Source organism: Cygnus atratus, chromosome 17, assembly GCF_013377495.2.
Source record: "Cygnus atratus isolate AKBS03 ecotype Queensland, Australia chromosome 17, CAtr_DNAZoo_HiC_assembly, whole genome shotgun sequence".
In the NCBI taxonomy this organism is placed as follows: domain Eukaryota; kingdom Metazoa; phylum Chordata; class Aves; order Anseriformes; family Anatidae; genus Cygnus; species Cygnus atratus.
The window spans coordinates 13637071-13656940 of NC_066378.1; the positions used below are offsets into that span (position 1 = coordinate 13637071).

Sequence of the window (19870 nt, forward strand, 5' to 3'; positions counted from 1 at the left end):
GTTTTGGAAGACAGCCCCCCTCCCCTGCTGCCACGGGGGATTTGGGCAACCTTGGGCGGAATATTGCCATTTCAGTGAGCATTTGCCAGCCCCGCTGCCCCGTGGCTCAGGCTGCTGCAGCCTCCTGCTTGCTCGCAGGGATTGGGGTGGGGAAAGCTGCTCTGAGCCGTGGTTTTTATTCTTTGCCGTGTGCTAAAAGTGCGTACCCGAGCACTAGGACGAGCGAGAGTACTTGCTGGAAGTAATGCAAAGTAGATCTCCAAGATCTATTATTTATAGGCGAAGGGAGAGGCTCGGGTGCTCCTCCAGCTGCGGGCTCTCGTCCGCCCGCAGCGCGGCGAGGAACCCGCGGCCTCCCTGCTCTTAGAGGAAGGTGCCATGGGGGGGGGGAAAGGAGTTGTCCCCCCAGCTGAAGCACCGCTCCTCTCCAGGCCCTTTTGCTAGGAAATCCTAGGGCTTTTCCCCTCTCCTCAGCTGCACCGCTCCACTATGGGCCTCCCACCTGCCCTTGGCCACCCCTCAGCCCCGAGCGCCCAAAGCTCGTGGCCACGGCGCCCTGGAGAGGGGCAGTGTGGATTTGGGGTCATGGAGCCCCGGGTTTGGGGTCGGTGTATGTGCCCAGCAGGGCCGTAAATCACTGGTAGGAGCTCGCTGCTGCAGTGCAGGTGCTGGAGGTGGCGGCTGCGGGGCTGGAGAGGAGCGGTGTGCTTATTGAGGCGACCTTGTCCGTCCCAGCCCTCTGTTCTGGCAAACGCGCGGTCACCGTGCGAAGCCAGCGGAGCACTAATTACCCTGCATCCTCTGCTCCTCTTTCTGAAGTCGTGAAACAAAGGAGATCCTCAGATCTCTGCTAAGTCTTCGGGGAAGGACGGAAAAACCCCTGCAGCGTTGCAGAGGGGAAAGTGGAGGATGGGGATTTTCCCCCTCCCCTCCCTGCTGGGAAAGCTGCACGCTTCTCGTGGCTCGGAGTTTGGGGTTGCGGCTCCCAACACTCCCAGTGCCCCTCTTTGAGTTTTGCTGGGAGCTGGAGGTGCCTTTTACCCTACAAAGGTCTTTCTGCTGTGGTGGGGTCGTCCTCTGGTCCTGCTGGATCCCCAGCTCTGACCAGCCTTCGCTCCTTGGTGCCTCCATCCTCCTCCTCGTCCCAGCACAGTTTGGCTTTGTTCTTCTCTTGCTGGGGCTGTCCTGTCCCCGATGGGTTCAGCCCTACCTGCACTCAGCTCCCCAGGGGGAAAAAATCTCCTAATTCCTTTCCCTGATGGGCTGGGATGCGGACACAGCCCCAGGAACAGCACCTGTATGGGTATGGATGGAGCCTGTCCTGGGCTCCTCGTGCTGGGAGGTGAAGCCAGGGTCCTGACCTCCCGAGAAACACATCGCAGTCCGGGGCCTGTGGCTGCTAAAGTCAGCAAAGAGGTCTGAAATTGCTGAAATCCATCATTTGGGGGCTGTTCTCCTGTTTTCTGGGACCCGTTTGCAGCCCTGGGACACCTGCATCGGTGCCTGGCACCGGCGTTCCCGTGTGGGACCAACCGGGATGGGTTTCACCGATGTTTCCCCGTACCAGGGGAAGGTTTGCAGCCTTCACCATGGGCCGGGCTCTGCAGAGGGGTCCGGGATCCATTTTCACTTCCCCCCCAAGTTGTGCTGCAGGCAGGAGGAAGCAATTCAAATGCAGGTGCTGCGAGCAGTGCAGGCGGGGCTGCTGCTGAGCACCGCTTCTGCGCTCTGCGGGGGTGCAGGGACCCACAGACAGACGGGTGGACGGATGGACAGACAGACCCTTAGCACCCACCCGTGGGGCTGGCATCAGCTCGGGTTTGCCACCCAGAGCAGCCCTCACGTGCTGCATTGCCCTGGAAGTGGCGAAAAATGGGTGAATAAATGGGGAGAATGGGTGCTCCGGCTGTAAGGACCGAGCTGCAGAAACCAGAGCCGGGCTGGGTTTCACATCAGGTGGCTTTTTCCTGAAATCTGCTGGTTTTGCTGCTGTTTTGCTGCTGGGAGAAGGCTCCGTGTTGCGTTTCCCAAGGACTCGAGGAAAGAAAAACGCAAAAGCAGGAGTTTTGTTCCAGCGGGGTGTGTGTGTGTGTGTGCTGGGTTTGGGGGGGGAAGCTTTCCTAGTTTGTAGGGTTCTTTTTCTTTGGAAGGGCCTGGGCTGCTCCGTCCCCTCCTCGCTGTCAGCGTGCTGGGGTGCCAGCGGGGAGGGCTGGGATGACGAAGAGCTCTGCCGTACCCCGGTGGGCAAATGATGGATTCCTCCCCTCCCGCAAAGATCAGGCGAGGCGGCTGGCTCCCCGGTGGGATGAGTCAGTGCCCGACAGCCGCTAAATACCGCCCGGCACGCTCCCAAACTCACTCCCCAACTTGCTCCGTGTGTCCCCAGGACCCCCGGCGATGACCGACGCGGTGGTGGGCAGCGGCTCCGACCGCTGGATGTGCCCCGGCGACAGGACCATGTCCCTCCGAGCCGGGTAAGAGCGGGGGCTCCGTGCTGGGCACCACAGGCAGGGCACTTCCCCCTCCCCACAGCCCCCATCATGGTGGGACTGGGCTGGTTTGTGGTCCCCAGGCACCAGGGGGGAGCATGTAGGGGGGGCAGAGCGCAGGTGGAGCTGGTCCCATCCCATTTTTCCCTTAATCCCTGTCTCCTCTCTTTCCCTGTGCCTCCAGCGGCGAGAAGGAGCAGTAAGTATCTCATTTCCTTTAATTATTTTTCTCCTCTTGCACTTCACCTGCTATTGATGGTCCCGAGAGAACAGGAAGGATCTCGCCCTGGGTGTAAGAAAAGCAATAGTTTTGGAGGCATTGCCAAGGGATTTAAGGAATTTGGGGCAGCCTGCTTTCCCCCAGAGCTCTGCAGCCCAGGCAAGGGGTGTAGGGGCAAGGGGTGTAGGGGCAAGGTGCTGAGCAGCCCCAGCACCTCAGGCTGCAGTTTTAGGTGCCTTCAAAGCAGCTCTGGGACATGGGAACTGCAAAGATGCTCAGAGACAGGTCATCAGACCTTGGCTTCTCCACCTGCTCTGAGCATGGGGCCGGGATGGAGGTGCCACCGGAGGGGACATCAAGGACAGGCTGTGCCACATGCATGGCCTGTGGTACGTGGGCATGGGTGTTTGCTGAGCCCCCACGTTAGGGAATTTGGGGGAAAAGCAGACAGCACAGTCCCCAGGAATGGGAACGCTGGCTCCTGGGCTGCCAGTGTGGCCAGGGGGCGTCTGGAGGCTCCCTCCTGGAAGAGAGCTTGAAGGACGGTGAGGTATTGTACTGATTTTCCCCTATTTGTGGGAATTTGCTGCCCGGCTGTCCCTGAAAAAGAGAAAAAAGCGAGCCCGGCCCTGGCGGCTGCTCCCTGTCCTCTCCCCGCAGGCTCCCCGCAGGCTGGGCAGCGCGGGGCGGGCAGCCCGAGCGGCCGCGGAAAGGCGAGGAGCTGACGGATGAGGAGAAGGAGATCATCAACCGAGTCATCGCCCGTGCCGAGAAGATGGAGGAGATGGAGCAGGAGCGCATCGGGTGAGCGGCGGCGGCATGGGGGGGCTCGTTTTGGGGGGCGATGGCGCCTGGGCCATGCGGTGGAGGGCACCTCACTGGTGTGGGGATGGCACGTTGCGTCCTGGGCTCAGAACTTATATTCTCGTGGATTTTTCAGCCCAGCAGGGATCGTTAGTGATGGCTCGTTTGGCAGAGCGGAGCTGCCGCTCTTTGCCCAGTGCCTGTGTCCTGAGCCCCCAGGCACCTCCGAGCAGAGCTGCAGCTCCCCACGAGGCATCTGCCTTGCTCTGGGAGCACGGCTGGGTCCATCGCAACCCCCGGCTGCTTTTTTGGGCAGAGACCTGCTCCTGCAGCCCAGCAGCGAGCCCTTTGCCAGGCTGACCTGGTCCCGGAGCCTTCCCCCACTCAGGCAGGACACATTTTGCAACCAGCTCCTGGCCACACATCAGGCCCGGACGCTGCTGCAGAAAGCAGCTCAAGGTACCTCCGAGTGGCACGGAGAGCTGGGTGGCGGTGATTCATTCTCAAAAAGCGCTTACGAGCAGCATTTCCCCCAGCTTTGCACATTCCCAGCCCGCTGAGGATTACGCTCAGCAGCGGCGCTTCCTTGGATTACATTCACGTGAATTTGAGCAGCGAGGGAGATCTTTATTTTTTATTTTTTTCCCCACGTTGTGCGTTCCTGCAGCTGCCTGCAGACCCGTGGCGCGCAGGAAGCGCTGCCTCTCCCCTTCGTGCCGGAGCCAGGGGAGGTTCCTCGTCCCCATTCATGGGTGGCGGGCTGATTCCCCGCCTGTGTGTGGGCACAGGGGGAGCCCTGCCAGCTCCCTCGTGTTTGGCTCGCACAGCGTGAGCTGTAGGATGTGCAGCGGCAGAAATATGGGACGGCGTCCGCATCGGGCTTGTGCGGCACCGCCCGTTGGGGAGCCGCGTAGAGGTTCTCCAGGAGAGCTCGGCGTGTTGCAGGATGGTCCTGAGCTGCTGCGGCGGTGCTGGCCACGTCCCTCGGTCTGCCAGGGTGTGCTTGGGAGGTGCCGCAGAAGGCCTGGCTTTAGGGGACCCCAATGGATTTTCTATTCCCGTGCGGGGAAAAAATGGGAGTCTGGTTTATAAAGAAAAATATAAGGTTTGGTTAATATAAAGAATAGCGTGTGTGAAGTGAGTGTCCCTTCCAGAGGGGGAAATACTCGGAGTCATCTTCACAAATCGCATCTGAGGGCTGTGTTTGGGCTGTACTGGGAGCACTGGAGCAGCGATAACACTGCAGGTGTGGGGTCCTAGCTCCCCAAACCGCCCAGCCCTGTGCCCCCCACCTCCGCCGCCCGCGGCAGGCGGGAGCGGATCGATTTTGGTTGCTGGGAGGTGTCTGTGGAAGCAGACTCCTGTCAAAGCCAGCCCAAATTAATCTGTTGAAGGCCTATTTTTAGCAGCGGGGTGGATGGCGGCCGGCGGGATACGTGGGCTGGATGCTGATGAGGGTTGTAGGACAGGGGGACAGGGACACTTTTTTTTTTTTTTTTTTTTTTTCCGGCTCTGTTGTCTCGTAGCAGGGAGACTGGAAGGATAACGGGAGCTGAATCATCCTAAGCAGCACCGCGGGCACGTCAGGCTCGGGCTGATGAAGGACTTGAGAGCAGCCGGGGCGTCAGGGCGAGCCTTCGGGCTGGCAGCTGGGTGGGGTGGAGCAGAGCCGTGAGGCTGCAGCATCCCCAAAGGGGGCCCAGCCTTGGCGGAGGCAGGAGCACCCATGGGTGCTCTTTAACCACTCGAAGGTAGAATTTCATGTCTCCAGCCATTCCTGGAGACCTCCTGGGTGAGGACCTGCTGTGGGGCAGGGTTGTGTTGTAGTTGGGCTGCTCATTGCCGGGACGATGCGCGCGGTGCCGCGGCAGATGGCCAAAGTCCCCGGGAATTATGTCATTAGCCTCGGTGGGCAGCGGGAGGAAGGCTCCACCGGGAACCCCGGTCTCGCATCTCTGTCCTTGTGCTCAGACAGCTCAAAAATAAAAACAGGGGCTGATGAGGGCAGGGTGGCTGCTGGAGGCAGGCAGAAATGTCGCAGGAGATGGCAGCTCCTAGAAGAGATGAGGTTAATGCGTAGCCAGGGGACAGCTCACGCGCTGCTTGATTTTGTGGGATTTTTTTTTTTTCCCCAAACCTCATCCCTTATTTCTGAGACGGGGATGAACCTGTGAAATAACAAACCTCTGGTAGGGGATTACAGGAACGGGGTTGGCTTTGAAAGCAGGGCTGCAATGCTCAGGCAGTGCTCTACCTTTCGCTACCTGTGCTCTTGTAAGGCCAGAAAACTGCTTCTAATTTTTCATTTTGATTTCAGTTCTTTAGGTCGTAGTTCAGCCTTTCTTCTCATCTTTTTTAATGCTGTTAAAATTAGCTTTGATTTTAATATTCAGACCTTGAAGGCACGTTATTTCCCCATGGAGACAGGTCAGTGCGTAACTGTGCAGGCGGGCTGTGACCTCCCTCGCCTTTCACTTCCCCTCCTCTTTGCCGCATGGGTCCCATCCTGTCCCACAGCGGTGCCCGGCCCTTCTCCCTGCAGCCACCTCCAGCACTGTACTGGGCTTGTTTTGGGCAATTTCAAACCCAGATAAACATTTTCCACCACTCCTTGCAGCATGGTAGCAATGAAGGTTTAAACACAGTGTGCCAGCTCCCAGCACCATCAGCACGTGGTGCCAGTGGCTCTGTCCTCCCCGGGCTGCTGCTCACTGCGGGCACTCTGCTTGCTCTCCCAAACTATATTTATGGGCCAGGCGGATGTTATACTACCAGGGAAGCGTTTTACCGCTGTTATCTCAGGCGCACATTAAGCGTTGCAGATGCTCCGTGTTGCCCGGCCCTGCTATCGTGCTGCCATCAGCCGCTCCCGCGTATTTCCTGGGCAGATGACGGATGTTCTGCTCCCAGGCTGATTCCAGGAGCAGTGATGCTCCCAGCTGCTCCCGCCAGCTTCAATTCCCCCTGCTTGTTTTATTTTTTGCTCCCTTATTTTAACAATCTCAAACGTTATCTCCTGCTCCTTGACGCTGAGGCCGGCGGGATGGGCGCTTGGAGGTGCGTGTGGTGGTGAGAAAACGGTGCTGTAACGCCAGAGACGTGCGGTGGAAAGTGATGAACTGGATGGTTATTTCGTGTGTGCTGTAAAAGCGAGAAAAATAATGACTTTCCAGGGCTGGAGAGGGAGGGAAGGCCCGTGGGAAGGCAGAGGGCTTGCTCCTGGCCATGGGCAGAGAGCGGACGGTGAGAGCACGGCTGGGACAGGAGCACCAGCAGGGCACAGCGAAGGAGACAAGATGGATTTGTTAAAAATGCCCTAAGCCCTGCAGCTGTTAGAGCCGGAGAACAGCCCGAATTCACCCCAAGAAAACCTGGGCTTCCTGCACCCCGTCACCATCTTCATCAGGTCCCAGCCTCAGCCTTTTCTGGCAGGTTCATCCCAGGACTTGTATTTTAATGTTTTATACGCTTCTCTCGTGACAGCGTTTGGATCAGGAAAAAAGCAAGCCCAATTTCTCTGGCTTGAATGGATGTTTTAATTAGCCAAATGGGCTCCGTTTTAAATGAGTGCCACAGGTGTGCTCGCTGCCTGCTGGAGCTCTTCCACCGGTTAAAAATCCTCTTAAGGAGCTGCTTCTGCTAAATGAGAGACTGGGAATGATTTTGCAGCTAAATAATGAATCTCTTGAAATGCCAAAGCTTTTTTTTTTTTTTTTTTTTTCATTTTTTTTTCCTGCTTTGATTGTGCCATTTGTTCTAGTTTCTATAATAAGTTTGTTTGGGCTTGCAGATTTCCAACGGGAAGCTGCCTCTCTTTGGAGCTGAGCTCTCGCAGCATGGGGGGGGGGGTGGGAGGGGAAGCAAAATGTGCTTTGCTGCTAAGAAAATAAAGGGTTTTGTCACAGGAGGGGACAATGAACTTGTGCTGCATGTGGTGGGATGTGGGCCGGGAAGCACCGAGGAGCAGGACCCTGGGGAGGCTGGCAGCCTCGGCTTCCTCGCGGAGCACCGCATCCCCGCTGCGGGCTCTGTTTTGTGGCTGCCGAAGGGCTCCCAGGGGCTCCTGTCGGTCCCATCGGGCATTTTATGGACTGTCAGAAAACACCGTGGAACCCACAACCGGCTTTTTCCCCTCGAGCTGCCAGCCCTTTCCAAGGACCCACGCGAAATGACAGCGGCGCACGTCGGCGCGAGGCACGGGGAGCCCGCGGCTCCTCTGGTGGGGCTGGGAGCGACTCGGAGGTGCCGGCAGCGGCAGGGCCGTCGTAAATCTGCAGCTGTCATCGGACGTGTGGGAAAGTGTCTTTTAAGTGCCTGCCTTTTTCACTGCGTGCTGCCCTAGCAGCTTCGTCAGATTTGGGTCACATTGCGGTGGGAGTGAGGAAAGCCCCCGCGGGTGAGGTTCGCTGCCGTTTGCTCTGGTGGGCTTGTTTCTCCTCCTTGCTTTCTTCCTTTCTTTCTCGTGCTTCCCTGAGTGGCATAAATAATGGGTTTTCCCCTTCCAGTGCTATTTTTAGGGCCAGGACTCGGGGTTAGCTGACGACAGCCTGCTGCTGTGGGGTGGGCTTGGCAAGCCCCCTTTGTGCTGCGGGGTCTGTGGGACTTGTGGTGGAGGGTTTTACCTCTGCGGTAACCAGATGTGCTCTTACAGCCTCACCCCTGGGCTCTTTGTAATTTACTCCAAGGGCCAAGATTTTCAGTAATCTCTGCTCAATATTTTTCCATAGGAAACGAGAAAACCAATTAATTCACTCAGCCCTCTCACTAAAGCCCTTCCAAGATCTCTGTGGCTGAGTGGATTTTTTTTTTTTTCCATTTGGGCAAAAGCCACTTGGTCGATGTCGATCTGCTGGGCAAAAAGGTGCTGGCTGGGCATTTTTGTGCACGTGTAGGGGTCCGTGCCAGGGGTAAAAGTCAATAGGAGCGCCCGGTGTGGTAAAGCTATAGGGGAATGTGATATCCCAGCGGGTCCCCGGGGATGTGTTCCTCCCCCAGGTGCATTCACGCCCTGCTGCCGGGAAGCAGTGCCTGACCCGAGGCAGTGGTGGGGCCGGTGCTCGCGGTGACAGCCTGGTTGTCCCCTGTCCCCTCCCGCCAGGCGCCTGATGACCCGCCTGGAGGACATGCGCCGCAGCGTGCTGGGGGACGGCGTGAACCGCTGCATCCTCTGCGGGGAGCAGCTGGGGCCGCGCGGCTCCGCCTGCGTCGTCTGCGAGGACTGCAAGAAGGTGAGGCTCTCCTCCACCCCCATCTCGTTAACCCGGAGCCGACGGTCCCCTTGGGGTGTCCCGCTGCCGCACGGTGCTGTGCTTTCTCCGCAGAACGTCTGCACCAAGTGCGGCGTGGAGACGACCAACAGCCGCCCGCACCCCATCTGGCTGTGCAAGATCTGCAGCGAGCAGCGTGAGGTGAGCGTGGACGTGGCCCCCTGCCCGGGACGGACACGGCCCCTGCCCCTGTTTGTGCCCTGTCCCATCCCGAGCCCCTGGACAGGAGCAGCAGCAGGCCAGGGGATGTTTTGCCTCTGCCCCACAGCCCCATTCAACCCCATCCGGCCTTGTCAGCATGGTTGCTGTAGGATGCTCTTGTTTTATGGATAAAATGCCTTTTTTTTTTTTTTCCTTGCAAATAATGTCAGGATTGAAGATGGGCTCCTGGCGGTCATGGCAAGACCCATCCCTGGACACAAAAGCCAAATTGTTGATTAAATAGAAAGAAGGGGCTGTGGGGTGGGGATACGGGGCTGCACGTCTTCAGCCCCGTGTGCCCACCCCCTGCCTTGTCCCCCCCCCAGGTGTGGAAGCGCTCCGGTGCCTGGTTTTTCAAGGGTTTGCCCAAGCAAGTGCTGCCCCAGCCGATGCCCGTCAGCAAGAGCAAGGTGCCCTCGGCCCCCAGCGAGCCCAGCCCGGCAGAGCCCCCCGGCCCTGACCCCAAGCTCCCCGCCCGTGCGCCCAGCCGAGGTAGGTGGCACTGCCCGGGGGTCCCGGCTCTCCTCACCATCACTTGCAAGGGCAAGCCCTAGCAGAGTGGCCAGAGCAGTCACGCAGGCTGAGCCCTTTCTAAAGGGCCCATTTCTAATCGTCCCCATGTGTGGAGGGTTTTTACTGTGCTGTGCCGTTTGGGGTCTCTGGGTTTGGGGGGCCCCCTGCGTGAGCAGCCCCGTGCAAGCAGCCAAGGCGCCTGGCCGTGTGTTGGGTTCACATGGGAACATGGTGCTGCAGGTGCTGGGGATAAATAATAATAGCAAAAATAGGCAATAGGGGCAACCAGTGGCAGCACAGCTCGGGTTGGTGCAGGTGGGTGTGCAGCAGCTTCACCGCTTCTCGCTCTGTTTGTGCTCCCAAGGCCAGGAGGACGAGCAGGACCGCTGCGGTAAGCGCCGCCGTGCGCCCCCCCTGCCCGTGCCCTCCTCCCGATGTCTTTCCCGGTGTTTTCTCCCCGTGCTCCCCGTGGTTGGATGCTGCCCAGCGGGATTTTCAGTCCTTTGAAAACCTCCCTTTGAAGCCTCAGGAGGCTCGTGGGCTCCAGGGACGGAGCAGCTGAGCTGCTCGGGTCTCTGCGTCGGGTTTCCAGCTCGCGCCGTGCTGCGAGCGGACAGAGCGAGGTGGGGATGCGGTGGGGGCAGCCTGGCCAGGGGCTGGCACCACGAGTTAATTTTGAATCCCAGGTGGATGCTGGTGGCTGCAAACCCTCCTCTTCCTCAGCCTCGTGCTGAGCTGTGCTCCCTCCTGGAGGCAGGGACGGATCCTGGGGGTGCTGTTGGTGCAGGGGTGCCCGGCTTGGCCCCAACCCACGCCGCGGCTCGCAGCACTGGTGGCTGGGCAGGGCAGTGACCTCCATCAGCCAGCAGCAGCTGGGGAACCCCTTTAATTCAGACCCTATTTAAACGTGGTGGGAACTGGTGCCATTAAGCTCCCCCAGCGGGCTGCTTTAAGCCGCTGGCCCTCCTCCAGGCAGGGAGGGTTTGTCACAGCCGCTCCTGGCCACCAGCACGTCCACAACCTGCCCGTGATTTTCCTAAAGCTCCCTCGGAAAATAACCCCGTGCACCGCTGTCTCCGAGTGGCAGGGCTCCTGCTTTCAGCCGCTCGTTCCCCCCTCCTCCCCTGTGCTCAGCACCGCTCCCCCAGTGCTCAGCACCCCTCCCCACCCCCCGCAATCTGTTGCGTTTGGCTTTCTCCTTGCACACGGTGCCCCAGAGAGCGCAGCCAAGGATAAACATCCCATTTGTGTCACCGCGGAGATTTATGCCCCGCGCCTGCCGCACGAGCCAGGTGAGTGCCGAGACCTTTTTGCGTCCCATCTGCGGGCTGCAATTTATCAAGGAGCGGCGCTCTGGGCACCCCGGTGCGCGTGGCTGCGATTTATCCGCCCGGACGGCGGAGGTAAATGAGACACAGGCAGCTGTCACCGGTGTCTCGGTAATAAATGGAAGATGATCAGCAAAAGGAAAAGATGATCCTCTGGTCCGCAGAGCTGTAATGCCATTAGGGGTTGACAGGCGCTGATGGATGCCTCTATCCTTGTTTTTTCTCTCGTGCCTCCCGGTGTCCCCGTGGTGTGCGTCGTCCTTTGGACCTTCCTGACCACCCTGTGCCGGCTCTGTGGGGCAGAGCACGCTGTGCCCTGCTGGGTGCAGATGCTGCAAAGCACTGGGGGTGATGCCCCAGTGGCTGTACCCATCCTCCTCCTCCTCCTCCTCCTCCTCCTCCTCCCACCAGTGCCTGCCACCCCCTCGGTGCCTCGTCCTGCCCCCTTGGGCACGGCTGGTGGCCGTGCGAGGGGACGAGCCTCACCGCTGTGCTTCTGGCTCCTGCAGGCAGCGAGGCAACGGTGGCCGCCCGGGTCCGCAAGCCGGCCGAGGCCAGGACAGGGCCGTGCGGCAGCGAGGACGCCGACGGCCGTGACTATGCCACCGAGAGCGGGGCCACCAGGAGCCCTGGTGAGAGCTGTGCAAGGGCTGGGCGCAGACATGAGCGGCCGTGGGAGCGCGGTGCCCACTTGTCACCGAGGGGCTGAGCTTGTGGGTGTATTTGGTAAAGCTGAAAATGGCTGGAAAATGTCCAAATCCTCTGTAATTCAGGGGAAAGGAACAGGCTCAAGCATATGTCCAAGGGTGGGCGCTTTCCTGTCCCGTGCAGCCACTTGGGGATGAGACACAACACCAGCGTGGCTTGGTGCTCCTGCCTGGCATAAGGAGGGAGCGGTGCTGAGCGTTCTTTGAATTCAAAAGCAGCAGAGGAAAAATGGTGATTTCAGGGAAAAAAAGAGCGGGGATGCTCTGCAAGGCTTGGAGCAGCAGGGACGTGGGGGCTGGCAGCGGGTCAGTGCTGCGGTGCTCCCCCTGCTGCGATGCTCCCTGCTGGAGCCGTCTGGGTGCACCCGAAACGCCGGTGCTGATCCTGCCTCCCCTGCAGGCGTGAAGCGAGCTGACTCCCTGCAAGCCCCACGGCCGCCCCCGCCGCCCGCTGCCGCCCCCGGCCCTGCAGCACCCACAGGTAAGGATGCTGTGGGGACGGTCCCTGGGGATGGGGACACCCCGATGCTGGCATGGGGCACTGCTCCCTCGGTTTTCCCTCTAACCACCCATCTCTCCCCAGCGGGAAGGCCGGGTCCTGGGGCAGCCGGACGGATCCTGGAGGCACAAGGTAAAAGTTGGGGACCCTGCAAGGGCTCATGGGGGGGTGACACATGCCAGGGACTAATAGGGTCTCTCCTACAGCGAGCCCACTGCTGGGACCCCCAGAGCCAGCCCGTGCAGCCCCCAGGGAGGAGCGTGGCGGGGGCTATGCCGTGCCCCCAGCCCGGGAGGAGAGGCCAGCCCGGCCCCCCACCGCCCCGCAGCCCCCCGCCCCGCTGCGGCAGCCGCCCCCGGAGGAGGAGGAGGAGGATGCCAACAGCTACGACTCTGATGAAGGCAGTGCGTACCCGGGGGGGTTGGTGCCGGGTGGGATCCGTGGTTTCGAGGGGAAACCCTTGGTGAGGTGGCTGCTGCAGGACTGTGCTGTGCTCTGTCCACCTCCTGGGTGTTGCTGTCCCCCTGCCAACGGGGCTGTGACGCCTGGCAAAGAAATGTCGCAGCTGGGCAGTCCTGTGGCTCCTTTTCTCCAGTTGAAAATAGCAAAACCCTCACCAAAACTTCAGCCTCAGGTGCTTTGGATAGCTCTGCCTTTGGGAAGGACCTCAGAGCCCGAGGGGTGTCTTCATGGTTCGGTTTCAGGCCCTGAAACCTGGGGTTGGGTGAGGGATGGAGGACAGGGCTCGGAGCCGGGGCAGGATCTTGCGGGCTTCCAGCTGTCCATCTGCTCTGCCAGACGTCCTCGGGCTGGTGCTGGGTGGCATGGTGTCCCCAGGGGAGGTCCCTAGGAGGCTTGCAGGCTTGTGTCCCCCTTTGAACATCAGGCAGTGCCCCGATGATCGCGAATTTGGCTGGACGCGCACGCGGCAGCTTGGCTGACGCCAGTGCCGCCTTCCGTGCTTTGAGCAGCCTCTACATCCGAGCAGCAAATCTTTCTAATTATTGCTAATTGGGGCCGGCTAAGCAGAGGCGTTGGCTGGGGTTTTAACGAGGTGCCGTTTTCCCCCTGCTGCCAGCCACGCTGGGCGCCCTGGAGTTCAGCCTGCTGTACGACCAGGAGAACAGCGCCCTGCACTGCACGCTCCTCAGGGCCAAGGTGAGTGCGCGGCAGGCACAGACCCCCCCCCGGCCACCCCCAGGGGAACATCTCGTCACCCTGTGCGTGTGTCACACAGCCACACAGGTCCCTTGTCCCCTTTATTTTGTGGATGTCAACGTGGTGCCCACCTCCCGGGGTGTGATGGGGCTGGAAGGAGGGCTGGGGATGTGGGCTGGGACCTCCTGGCTGGCGGGGACGCTTCGGTGGCCCTGCTCGCTCTTTCCTGGCTCTCTCGCTGAGGATGCACGCCCCGTGTCTCCTTCGTTATCCTTCAGGGCTTAAAACCGATGGACTCAAATGGCCTGGCGGATCCCTATGTAAAGCTGCACCTCCTGCCCGGAGCCAGCAAGGTGGGTGTCCTGGGCTCGGGGAGGGAGCGGAGGCTTCCTGGGGCCCCCGGGGTCCCTGACCTTGGCAGAGGGGACATCAGTGAGCACAGCACCCAACGGAAATCTTGTTAGTGCCAGAGACCCAAAGACTGGCTTGCTTTGAACTCACGGCTCATTCTAATTAGAGCCGTGGAGAAATAATCATTAAGTGGGTAAAATCTGACGTCTCTTTTCTCCCCCTCTCATCAAAGCAAGCTCTGGAAATCTCCTCCCCCCCCCCCCCCAACCCCGCTGTATCACAGTGCGGTGGGGAAATGGTTCAGGAGGACAGGGGCACGGCTGGTCTGGGGCCCAAGGGTGCTGGCTCTGTGCTTGAGGTGCAGAGCTCACTCCTGCAGCTCAACTCTGCTCGGGGGAGCCACGGGGAAAGCAAGGGAGAAGCCGGGAACAAAACCCTTGATGTGACATTTCCAGGTTTACCTTGGGTGCGGAGACGTGCGGGCTGCCTGCTTGCATGCAGAGCCAATCTAAGTGTCGTCGTCTTGGGAACCGAATTCTGTTGCTCCTTTGTTTGCTGAGTTTTACTTCTTCTGTTGCAAGGGTGTTGGTGACAGAGCCGTGCCCAGGTGACAGCTCCCCATTTCCCTTGCCGTCCCTCCTTTGGGCCACAGAGGCTGTCACCCGGTGCTGGGGGTTGCGTCTCCGTAGAAGCATGGAAAAACACCATTAGATCAGGAAAGAGCTTAAACCTTTGGTGACATTTTAGTCTGAACAAAATTTATGTGTTAGAAATAAATTGACCTTGTTCTTGGACAAGTCAGCTCAGCTCAGAGGAGCGGCTCGGCTGCGCTCCTGAGCGTGGTCCAGGTGCGTAACTCCTCCGTCTCGTGTCGCTGCCGTAGTCAAACAAGCTGAGGACGAAGACCCTGCGCAACACCCGCAACCCAGTGTGGAACGAGACCCTGGTGTACCACGGCATCACGGACGAGGACATGCAGCGCAAAACGCTCAGGCAAGCGCGGGAGCGGGGGCGTCCCGGGGGGGTTTGTGGGGCGGGCAGCATCATCGCGGCACGGCAGGGCCTGGGCAGGGCTCCAGCACCGAGCGCAGGGCTCGGCGGGGCACCTGACATGCAGAGGTTGTGGTTCAAATCGCTGGGCTTCACATGGATGTGTTGATTTTAGTGGCCATTTAAAAAGAAAAATACATATTACCAGCATTGCTCTTAATCTTACGGTATACAGGTTTGTATTTTCCATGACAGTGTCCCAACAAAGCACTAAGGGGTTTCTGAAAATGGCTGTTGCTTCCTACCTGCAGGAAGCTTCCACCTTGTGTTCCTTGCCCCGACTCGCAGCACGTAAAAAATGTTGATGTTTCTGGCAGAAGAGCAGTTCTGCTTTCTGGACGCTTTTGGTCAGGGCAGAAGCGGGTGTCTGGAGGCTGCAGTGGGGCTGAGCTCTGCCTCCCCCATGGGGGCTTTTGGGGCCGGGTTCACATGCCAGGCATTGCTGCAACCTGCCTGATGTGCTCTCCACTGTCCCCCATTCCTCCAGGATTTCCGTGTGCGACGAGGACAAATTTGGCCACAACGAGTTTATTGGAGAAACTCGAGTTTCCTTGAAAAAACTCAAAGCCAACCAGAAAAAGAACTTCAACATCTGCTTGGAGAGAGTAATACCAGTGAGTTCCCATGACATTTCTTTGTCGCCTTTACTTTGGAGATCACTAAAACTGGCTCACAGGACGGAGTCCTTTTGCCTCTCCCAGTTGCTCATGGCAGTCTCTCCTTTTCCCTTCCCCACCCCAGATGAAGCGTGCTGGGACGACAGGCTCGTCTCGCGGCATGGCACTGTACGAGGAGGAGGTAGGAGCCCTCGGAGCATGGGTGATCTTGGCGTGCTGCACCCTCATCTCTCACGTGGCAGCCCCTCCTTGCATCCTCATGGGGTCCTGCACTACGTCCTCCTCGTGTCACTTGTGTGTCTGCTCTGCCTGGACCCATGCCCAGCCCCGCGTCCCCATCTCGGGTCCCTTCCTCTTGCAGGTGGATCGCGGCGGGGACATTGAGGAGCGCGGCAAGATCCTGGTGTCCCTCATGTACAGCACCCAGCAGGGCGGGCTGATCGTGGGCATCGTGCGCTGCGTGCACCTGGCTGCCATGGACGCCAACGGGTACTCGGACCCCTTCGTTAAGCTGTAAGTGAAAGCCGGGAGCCTCTCCATGCCGTGGTCGTGCAGCCACCCGCTGTCCTTGCTGATGCTTGCAGGGCTCCGTCCACAGCCCCTGGAGCGAGCAGAGCACTTCCCAAGCACTGTTGGTGATGCTGGAGCAAGGTGGCAGTGCTCCTGCCTGGATGAAATTCAACCAGGGTGTTCTCCGGCTGGGCAGCGGCATCGCCACGGGGTGCTGAGGGCGTGCGGGGGAAGATCCCGTTAGTTTTGTGCTCGTACACCACAACCTGTCCCCGGCTGCAGTTGTGGCTGCAGATGGGTGTTCGTTGCTGTTCAGTGCTGTTCACTGCTTCAGGGGAAAAACAAACAAACAAACAAACAAAAAAAACACAACAAAACAAAACACAACCCTCTGTTCTCCCTGAACATAATTCAATAACTCTCGTGTTGAGCACCTTGCACATCTTTTCTTGTAGCTGACTGGGACCGAGTGCTTTTCCTTCGCAGTCTCTCTCTCCTTTTTTATTTTCCGTTCCCACAAACAGAAGCTTTCCGTTTTTAAACCGACTTCCACGCGGAACTGATGAACACCAACTGTGCGGTTCAGCTTCGGGTCTGTGGCCAGACCCGGAGCGTGAGCCCCTGGTAGATCCCAAATTCTCAGGGTGAAGCCGCCCTGGCTGAGCGTGCTGGCCTGCGCTTTGTTCAACACTGCTGGGCTATATTTAGCTTTTTTTTTTTTATATATACAAATCTGTCCATCTCCCACATTCCTGGCTGGGCAATTGCCACTGCAGATGCTGATGGACCCGGCTGCTCCTTCCCCATTTCCCGGCAGCTCCGTGCCGCTCAGCTCCCTGCAGAGCAGCTCGGTGGTTTCCCTGTGTAGTCTGCCAATACGAGGGGGAAAAAAAAAAGAAAGGGTATTCAGGATTCGACTCATTTTACATTTATTTTAGATCATTTTAGAAGGTGGGAAGGAAGACTGGCTAACCCATTTCTTTGCCTTAAATATTTCCATTTGTGTTTTTTTCTCTGAGTCCAAAAACTCACATTTTTTTCCCTAGCTTATAAGCTCGTGTTGTTCTCTCACTTGAATTTTGAGCTGTTTTCTGTTGCCCCCAGTTGGCTGAAACCTGACATGGGAAAAAAGGCCAAGCATAAGACCCAGATAAAAAAGAAAACATTGAATCCTGAGTTTAACGAGGTAAGGATAGATCTAATTTTTGTATTATTAAACCAAACTTAACCATGTGTTGCTGGCCGTGGGTGACCTCGAATTGTGGGGTGTGGGTGGAGGGGGCACCCTGAACTTGGAGCCTCATCTGCAAGCTTGATGAGAAGCTCGTTAGTGTATAAATGTCCTCTCACTTGATTATGAATACTGGTTGTACAGAGGGGATGTTTGCCAGTCCTTACCTGCATTTTTTGGGTTTTGGGGTGGATTTTCCTTTTCCTTGGGGCAACCCTGGTGTTCTCCCTTTGCAGGAGTTCTTCTACGACATCAAGCACAGCGACCTGGCCAAGAAGTCGCTGGACATTTCCGTCTGGGATTACGACATCGGCAAATCCAACGACTACATCGGTGAGCTGCAGGCCTCCATGCTCTGGGTTTGGGGGGGTGCGTGGGGCCCCGGGCTGAGCTGTGCAGGACCTCCCCCACCCTGCCCCGTCCCCAGCACCCTGTGGGGCCTCCTGTGCTGGCTCTGGGGATTTCCAGGAGGTTTTAAGTCCGGGAGGTGGAGAGAAATAAAAACACGGGGCCATCCTGGTGGAAACGGTGTGCAGGAATGTCAGCATCAGCTCTGATCGTGGCTTCCCCCCTCCAGGCGGATGTCAGCTCGGCATTACGGCGAAGGGGGAGCGCTTGAAACACTGGTACGAGTGCCTGAAGAACAAGGACAAGAAGATCGAGCGCTGGCACACCCTCCAGAACGAGAACCACGTTGCCAGCGATTAAGGGGAGCCAAGCCCCCCCCCCCCCCCCTCCGCCACGTCCCTGCAGGCCTGACCAACGTCCGTCTGTCCGTCTTCCAGCGCAGTCACACCTCGCTACGCGGCCGTGCCCCTGGGCAGCAGCACTGCTCTGCCTCCTCCGAGCATCCCCTGCCCTCTTCTCGCCTCCGCCTGAAACCTAGCCCAGATTTTTTTTGTATTCACTTCTTTATTTTTTATTTTTTTTTTCCTCTCTCTTTTGGGTCATTGAATTATGCTGGCGTGCGACGTTGTCGAGCAATAGTTCCCCGCGAGCATCCCTCGGCCTTTCTCAGCAGCCTCACGCACACCGTGGCAGCGTTCCTGTCTGTGTGTGTGATGACCCGTGCTCCTCCTGCTCCGCTCCCTGCCCCGTCCCACCCTGTCCCCACCACCTCCCCACTCCTCCCCGCGGGACACGCGGCTCTACAAGCCCCGGAGGTGGCATCGGGGGACAGGCAGCACTGCTCGTGTGGCTGCGGTGCCCTGGCTGCAGTAACAAAGAAGCTGGCTTTGGTCTGGGTCACCCCATGAGCTCGGGAGCTGCAGCCCTGTGCTGAACGCTCCCTTTCCAACCACGGTCAGTTCGCTGCACCACGTGCAGGAGGGAAGTCGAGGGAGAAGGTATTTCCCACCAACTAGCTGATATGTCCAAGGATTATTGTTTTACAATACCACAAACACTGGACTTAGCTGGGACAGTTAGAGGTCTTCCAACTTATGTATTATTTATGTATTTATTTATTGCAAGTCTGCACAAGAGCCGTCGTCTTCAAGCCGTGCCGTAACCGTTGTCTGGAGGTGCTTTAGTTGCTAGCGCCAGCAGGAGGGCCAAGCCTCCCGGGCTGACGTTGATCATTTTGGGTCCCATTCTGCTTCAGCTGCTCTTTCTGGCCAGCCTCGAGCGCAGCAATGTCTCCATGAGCACCGCCGGGACACTGGTGGTCAGCCCCAAGCCGTGCGTGCTGCACAGCGCCCGACCCCAAACCCCTCGCAACTTGCTGCTGTCCTGTGCCGTGGTCTGAGTCCAGCTGTGCTGTGGAGCTTTCATTTCCCTTGGTTGGCTCGTTTTCCTATGCTTGATTTTATTTATTGACTGATTTGTTTTTACATCCTTCCCCCAGGGAATTTAACCCCCTGTAGGTACTTGCAGTGAGCATCTTCCTGGGGCTTCCCCACATGGCATACCCCAAAGTGCTCTCTGCAACCACCTCTCTGGCACTAACCACCCCCTTCCTTGCCTTTCCTCCTCATGTATTTAATTTATTTTAGGATCCCTATGACCGTGGGGCAGTTCCCAAACAGCAGGAATTGCATCGCTCCCCTGAAAAAGCCTCTCCACGGGCATTCCATGTTCACAGCATCATTGAGCTCTTTATGGGGCATCCTTGTCCTCCTGTGCAGCGTGCTTCCTTTCTGCTTTTAGGATGCAGGTGTGGGGTGTAACCGAGAGCACTGACTCCTCAATGCCCTTAACCATGGGGGGCTAGTGGGGGGCTGCCGTCTGCTCACACCTCATGAAGGGAGAGGACGCTTTGAAAAGGGACTCTGCCTTCCCTTCGTGCATTAGGCTCTTCATGGGTAAGTGCCACATCCTGGAGGCCCCGAGCTGTGTCGCCCTCCGAGCAGGCTCTGCAGGGGATCCGGGTGAAGCAACCCCTTTTTTTTGGGGTCGTTTCCCTGTGCTGGGAGCAATGCAGGGTGCTCACGGTGCCCTGCAGCGGGGGTTTGGCTGCAGGATGCTGCGTGATCCCTTCTGGTGGGCACAGCTCCCTCCCGAGTCGTGATGGGGAGACGTCTGCCTGGGGCCAAAAGCACCTTGAAAAAATAAAACATAACTCTAAGCGCTTCATCTATCCCAGCTGTGCACAGCCAAGCCCCCTCCGTGTGTGCAGAACTATTAAATTAGAGGTGCTTTTACTGGGGTAGCTTCCTCCCGTGTCCCGTAGCGACGTGCTCTGCTTTGCCTTCAGACACCCGCTGCTCAAGTCATCCGTCAGCACCCATGACATGAAGTGCAACTTGCTGCTCCCCTTCGCAGTATTGTGCAAACCGCCCTCCTTGTCTCCACTGCCACCTTCCTCTGAGTTTTTCTGATCGTGATTTCTGCCCTGAATGACTTCTTTTCATTGTAAATAGAGCATGCACATATGGATTGGGAATGGTATGTTTAAAGAAAAAAAAGCCTCTTCTACTGCTGTTT

At 58.3% G+C, this 19870-nt stretch overlaps 1 protein-coding gene across 1 annotated transcript; it reads left to right on the plus strand.

The window, feature by feature from the left end:
* Positions 1 to 2397: 2397 nt before the first annotated feature.
* RPH3A (rabphilin 3A) lies at positions 2398 to 17653 on the plus strand. The gene is made up of 20 exons (XM_035565719.1): positions 2398 to 2474; positions 2674 to 2688; positions 3370 to 3513; positions 8612 to 8741; positions 8835 to 8921; positions 9308 to 9473; positions 9859 to 9885; positions 11332 to 11454; positions 11930 to 12010; positions 12113 to 12160; positions 12235 to 12432; positions 13107 to 13186; positions 13465 to 13539; positions 14421 to 14530; positions 15075 to 15201; positions 15329 to 15385; positions 15566 to 15717; positions 16819 to 16900; positions 17182 to 17278; positions 17523 to 17653. Exons 1-20 carry the CDS (start codon positions 2398 to 2400, stop codon positions 17651 to 17653), a joined length of 2007 nt encoding a protein of 668 aa, XP_035421612.1.
* The last annotated feature ends 2217 nt before the right edge of the window (positions 17654 to 19870 follow it).

Bases quoted from the DNA above. Each gene is read 5' to 3' on its own strand.
- RPH3A (XM_035565719.1), top strand. From the start codon at position 2,398: ATGACCGACGCGGTGGTGGGCAGCGGCTCCGACCGCTGGATGTGCCCC. The intron at 11,455-11,929 runs GTGAGAGCTGTG...CCTCCCCTGCAG, and splicing joins CGGGGCCACCAGGAGCCCTG to GCGTGAAGCGAGCTGACTCC. The intron at 12,011-12,112 runs GTAAGGATGCTG...ATCTCTCCCCAG, and splicing joins CGGCCCTGCAGCACCCACAG to CGGGAAGGCCGGGTCCTGGG.